This window comes from Fragaria vesca, linkage group LG5, assembly GCF_000184155.1.
Source record: "Fragaria vesca subsp. vesca linkage group LG5, FraVesHawaii_1.0, whole genome shotgun sequence".
In the NCBI taxonomy this organism is placed as follows: domain Eukaryota; kingdom Viridiplantae; phylum Streptophyta; class Magnoliopsida; order Rosales; family Rosaceae; genus Fragaria; species Fragaria vesca.
The window spans coordinates 17,714,005-17,720,492 of NC_020495.1; the positions used below are offsets into that span (position 1 = coordinate 17,714,005).

The window sequence follows — 6,488 nt, forward strand, 5'->3', positions numbered from 1 at the left end:
AAATAGAAATACTTCTAAATATAGAATATATATATATATATATATATACACACACACACTGAAGTTACTAATAACAAGGTAAGAAATTAAAGAATGTAATTGATTATGTCAAAGTTAAATCCAACTAAATTTTAGCTCAATATTTGAGTTTCAAATTGATGCTAAAATTGAGAGAGATACCAAATTTAGCTTTCTACGGTTTGAAGGGCAAATCAGAGAAACCGAAAAATGAAGAAAAATATTAATTATTGACATATGTTCTATATGGTAAGTTTGCTTATGTGGAGTGGGGGTAAAATGAAAAAAAATTATGTATGGGTTTAATTTGAAAAGAGGTCTAGTATTTTGGGTTTTTGTCTAATTTTCTCTTTTTTTTATTGTATACGATTTGATTTTTGATTTTTTAAGTTAGAATTGGATTTGATTTTTTATATTAATAAAGAAAAGTAAATCTAATTTGTTATGAAAATAGGTCAATCCATGTCACTTTCCACATCACATTTCTTTTGTTGACATCATATTAACAAGTAATCTAAACCGTTAAAAGTATTAAAATCTAAAAGTCACGAATGAATGTCAAAAGGTATGTAAAAAACAATGGCCCTTGAACCGGACCCTATAAATAAATTTAGGGCTAATCAAAACAAAAGATTATACAAATTAGCTTTGTTAGAGTTGATGTGGCCTCCATGCGCTGTGAGTATGCATATGTCTGTCCTGACGAAGAGTCTATCCATTCTCTTTTTCTTTTTGGATCCAATTCTCTCCAAAGCTCATTTTCCTCTTAATGTACCACATTTTTATAGTTGAAGACACAAGTAAAGTACGTCATCAACACAAAAAGTTAAAAGATGCTCTCTCTTGCTGTCTCTGTCTTCAGGGTAAGTAATAGCATAATCGCACTTCCATTGGTTGAGTTATTGTAAAAAGCGCAGTATGTAGCGGATTTCCAAAATTCAAGACATCCATGTAGCCGAAAATAGAAAAATAAAGCCGATATTGAGGGATGAAGTTCAACACAACAAAGCACTCAACTAGTCATTTCTGAGAACCATTTGCTCGACTTATACCTCAACAATTATTTTGACGAGAACCATTTTTTCATTAATGAAACAAAACGCAAACCAACAATTATTTTGTCAAACAAAAAACTACGAAATTAGAATCCGGAGGTGTCTGAATTGAAGGAAAGAAGATAAATAGAAAAGAGGAATAATACACAACCAATTTTTCTTGCTATCACACCACTCATTTTCAGTTTCCACTATTTCTGATATACCTTTGGCCTTACATTTAAGTAGCAACAAAAAATGCCCATTTGAATTATGCATTTGCAGCATACAAAACCCAATTCAAAACTAAATCAAAACTAAGCATGGTCTCAATTAATGCAGCTAAAGTCTAAAACTCTGGAAAAACAATTTCCTGTCTAGATGCACAACAGCCTCCTCCATTTGTTTCCATTTCGAATTTCACCGTGATCTCAATAAAATCAATTCCACCAGACCTTGAACATATCACAAACACATTTTGTTTGGGTGCAATTAGATAGTAACTAAATGCAGCATGCATTTGATAGCCCCAGTGAAGTGAATCTAATGCTTAACGGGAAACATTGTAATTCAATTTCATTAATCAGAAACTAGTAATACTTCAGTCCCTCACCATCAAAAATAAAGCCAGTAACTTTAGTAATCAAACCCCAACCAAAAAGAATCAGCTTCTGTTGACCCAAATCACATACACCACATCAAGCAAAGTACAAGCTTGAGCATACTAAAACAACAAAGTTGATTGGCATGTTTGTTGTTGACATGTAAACTTTACCAAAGACAAAGGATAGATCATTGCTGCACTTCTCTTCTTATCAGCTTCAAGATCTCAGCTACCTGGAAAAGCATGAGAAAATGCTGGATTAATACAGAGCATTAACATGGATACTATTATGGTCGTTAAGTCCGTAACCTTTATCATCCACAGAAGCAAACCAAAAGATCTATACTGATAACCTCAGTAAGGTAAACCAATAAGAATCACCAAAAACCAAATTGACCCAAACTATACAGAGAAACTGAAGCATTTTTTGCACGTCAATTTCCGTAACATTTCAATTCTCACTTCCATTCAAGACCAAAAAATGTAGGGTGAAGGTTAACGAGGTAAACAATAAAAGAACGTAACACTTGATTGATAATGACTAATTGACTACTTTCAGGTTTTATACTTTTAGAACAAACCCCTGACCTTCAATCCTTATAAATCTTCAATAATAGTTCTTCCAAATTGTTGAACTGATCCAAAACTGTTTTAATCTGATCATGACATCCGTTAAACAATCCAAGTCACATTAGAAAAAAGTGGCTTCAGTTGGGCAGTATGAACCTTGTTTGATACCTCCCTCAATTGCCCAGTTTTCCAAATTCATAACTTTGATGCTTTATTTTCTTAAATCAAGTGATGATATATATGAAGTTTGATGAAACAAAGTGGTAGAACAAAAAATACCAACAGATGTAAGCCTGCAGCTATCGTCCTGATAATGGATTGGTACAGAGGCAAGTGATTTTGCTTCATTGCTAAAAAGTATCACTTGTTAATCACTGTCAAATGAAGGCTCTATGGCTACATTAATATTTATATATTCAATTTCCCTGTCAACCATCTATATGTGTAACTTGCGCAGGACTTCACAATTAAAATATAATGTAACCGTAAATCAAAGTATATAAAACTACACAGTGACCAAGTACAAGAATAATCTAGTCATCATATTAATTGCTGCATAACTTATGAAAAAAAACTAATAGTTTCAGGAGCCTCTTATCACCCCATTCTTATACTCAAGTCAAATTAACAAACAACCAAAAGAATGTGGCACAGAGAGACTTAGCATAACAATGATGAAGCACTGATCAACTCAAAATACAAACGTATAGGTATCATATCATGAACATAATACCTATGAATCAAGCAGTTGCTACATCTTCTGTCATTTGAGGGGTTCCTGATTCTGATGGGGAATGGTGTGATACAGACCCATGAGCTGGTCAAGATGGTGGCTGATATGGTCCAGCCATTTGAGAGGGAGCTGATGATGGGTGACCATGTCCTGCCATATAGGTTCCTGGCGGTGATTCCTGCGGTCCTGACATTTGAGGTGATCTTATGGGTGGAAATTGCCGTGGTTGTGCCATTCTAGGAGTTGGTGTGAACCTAGTCTCAGTTAATGTTCTCTCGACCTGTCCACCACGCCCGGCTTTTTCAAAAGTCTCATACACAAATTGCTTCAGTGCAGGAGGAACGCCAATGCCATATCTCAACATTTCGGCCAGTAAATCAAGGCTTGAGTCAAGTTCACCTTCGGTGGAAAGCCCCCTGATCACAATGTCATAGCAACTGGCATCTGGTTTAGGATCTTTCTCTCCCATTTTCTTCAAAATTTTGGCACATTCCACTGCTTTCCCATTCTTGATCAACTCAGTAAACACCCTGTTACCAAAAGTAGCAACCACTCGCAAACCAACATCCACCATTCTGTTAAATATCATAAGAGCATCATCTATCCTCTCCACATTCAAATATGCATCAATCAGAGTCCTGTGAGTTGTTACGTCTGGGGTCAGCGACTTTGATGACAATTCTGTAAATAGTGCATCAGCCTCCGATAACATCCCATTCTCACAATACCTAGCAATGATATTATTATATCCCGCAACATCCATGGAGAAAGGCTTTGACTTCACATTTGTTCCCACCTTCTTAAAGGTGTCGAATGCCTCAGCAAACTTCCCAAGTTTAAAACATTCGTTGACCATTATGTTAAAAGTCTCGGAATTCACAGCCTGGAAATTGGGCGGGGTGTGATTATCCAGCATTTGTTCGAATAAAGCCCATGCCTCCTTCTTCTTGTCATGCTTAAGCAGCACTTCCAATAGAACATTGCAGGTAGCTGGGATCATCCTAAACTGCCTATCAAGCAAGGACCTATACGAATCCATGGCCTCCTTCTCTTGCCCCTTATTGAAGAACCAATCCATAAAAGTGGCATTGACAACCCCATCATACACCAAACACCTCTCTTTGAGCTCGTCGAAAAGCTCATTGGCCTTGTCCAAATTCTCCAAATCCAAGAACCCTTTAATCAAATTATTGAAAACCAAAGAATCGGCACCATGCCCCTTATTCAACATCTCCCTCAACAAGTCAACCGCATCACCTATCCTACCGGCATCAATCAACCCTTTAGTCAAATGACGGTACGTCACGGGCGAGGGACTAAAGGGAGCAGTGGCAATGATGTGCCGGTAAATCTCAAGACCCACATCGACACGGCCCTCATCACAATGAGTGTTAATCAAATTATTATAAGAGACAATGTTGGGAACAATGTTGGATTGGCTGAAGAAGAAGTGGAAGAGGGCAATAGCGTCATTGTACCTCTTGCCGCGGTACATGGCCGCGATGATGGCATTGCAGGTGAACACGGTGGGGCGCGTGTTGGAGAAGACGGAGTGACGCGCCACGGCGGAGGCGGCATCGAGGTCGCCAGCGCGTATGAGGGACTGGACGCGGTTGTGGAGGTTGAGGCGAGGGCCGACAAGGGCGGAGGTGGAGTCGGGGAGGCGGGGCGCGTTGGGGTCGCGTGGAGGCGGCGGGCCGGAGTCGCGACGGAGAGCGTGGAGTGGGGGCTCGATGCGGAGACGGCGCTTGCGGCGGCGGCGCTCGGCAGCGGCTTCTTCGGCGGTGGAATAGGCGAAGGAGCGGGAGGTGGTGAGATGGTGGGGATGTGAGGAGATAGGGTTTTGGAGGGTGAGAGAGGTTAGGGATTGAGGGGCGGCGGTTGGGCGGCGGAGAGAGCGGAGGAGCAGGCGGTACAGCGACATGTCGTTGAGAGAGAGAGTGTGGTCTGGTCTAACCGGCGCTTAAACCCTAGTAAGCAAGCAGATGGGAGAAATGATGGGTTTTGGTTCCAGTTCAATATAAAAGGTTGAGCTTTTATACGAAAAATAATAATAATAATAAGATATCTGTATTTTTTATAATTCTATTTTTTGATAAATAAAGTAGTCAAAACTCAAAAATACTGCTATTAAGGTTTCAAATTTACTCATCAGACCTCCTATTCTTTTTTTAGTAATGCTACAGACATCAAAAATTTATACCAAATTTAAATACTAAACAATGGTTGAAAGATGCACTGATTAAATATGCTATCGTGACTTTTGGTTGAAATATTGGTAAGAAAATGATTCAACTTTTGCACTCACTTAATTATGAATTTATGAAATTAAAAATGTTTTAATTTTATTCGGTGTAATTTTAAAAAAGACAATATCTATGATAAAAGAAATTATTTTGTTTATTGAACTCTTAAAAAAAAAAACCCCCTAAAATGCCACCTCTAATATTTACGCGAACCACCGACTCCAAAAACCCCCACCAACTCTAAACGCCCATTTTCCTACTTATTCCTCCATCATAAGACACTGCATCCGAGTTTTGCCCTAAGATGGGACCTGAGTCGATCCCATAAAATCAAATCATCTACATCAGTCGTCATAATTTGTAACGGCTATAATTCCAAAGACGCTTTTAGATTCTCCCAAATCCCCTCATTTTGAAATTCTAAAAAACTCTTCCACACGTTTCTCTCTTTCTCTTCCCCTTGTGTTTTACAAATCAAGTTTTCTATCTCTCAATTCCTTTCTTTAAACTCAAAGGCCCTCGATGGACCGGTAAAGACAACAAATTAAGAATCTTGAGCACCTCCAGTTATGACGATGGGATTGACCAGAACGACACTCCAATCAATCCAGTGGTCTGGTTTTGGCTCAAAATCTCATATTTATTATGTTTCTTTCATTGTTTTGGGTCTGAGTTTGGTGTAATTTTAAGAAAGATTGATCTATGAATAAAAAAAAAAAATTTAGTTTATTGAACTCTTAAAAAAATTAAAAATAAAAACCAAAATGTCACCCCTAATATTTATGTGAGCCACCGACTCCAACCACCCATCATCCTACTTCTTTCTCCATCATAAGACAGTGTGCCCGAGTTTTGCCCCAAAATGGGACCTGAGCCGATCCCACAAAATCAAATCATCCACACCAGTCGTCATAATTCGTAACGGCTATAATTCCAAAAACGTTTTTAGATTCCCCCAAATCCTCTCATTTTGAAATTCTAATAAACCCTTCCACATGTTTCTCTCTTTCTCTTCCCCTTGTGTTTTACAAATCAAGTTTTCTATCTCTCAATTCCTTTATCTAAACTCAAAGGCCCTCGATGGACTGGTAAAGACAACAAATTAGGAATCTTGGGCACCTCAAATTCTAACGGTGGGATTGACCGGAATGACACTCTAGTCAGTCCGGTGGTTTGGTTTTGGCTCAAAATCTCATCTTTATTATGTTTATTTCATTGTTTTGGTGGTCTCGGTTTGGTGTAATTTTAAAAAAGATTGATATATGATAAAAAAATAAAAATTA

General features: G+C 38.2%; 1 protein-coding gene across 1 annotated transcript; it reads right to left on the reverse strand.

Annotated features, from left to right (window-relative positions):
* Positions 1 to 1,350: 1,350 nt before the first annotated feature.
* Positions 1,351 to 4,883, reverse strand: LOC101309165 (pentatricopeptide repeat-containing protein At1g10270-like). The gene is made up of 2 exons (XM_004301520.1): positions 2,960 to 4,883; positions 1,351 to 1,889 (listed from the first exon to the last, which is right to left on the reverse strand). The coding sequence occupies exon 1, from the start codon at positions 4,881 to 4,883 to the stop codon at positions 3,048 to 3,050; it is 1,836 nt and encodes a 611-aa protein (XP_004301568.1). The 3' UTR covers positions 1,351 to 1,889; positions 2,960 to 3,047.
* Positions 4,884 to 6,488: the final 1,605 nt, after the last annotated feature.

What these genes read in the sequence shown, in the direction of transcription:
- LOC101309165 (XM_004301520.1), bottom strand. Translation starts at nt 4,883, where the DNA reads ATGTCGCTGTACCGCCTGCTCCTCCGCTCTCTCCGCCGCCCAACCGCC.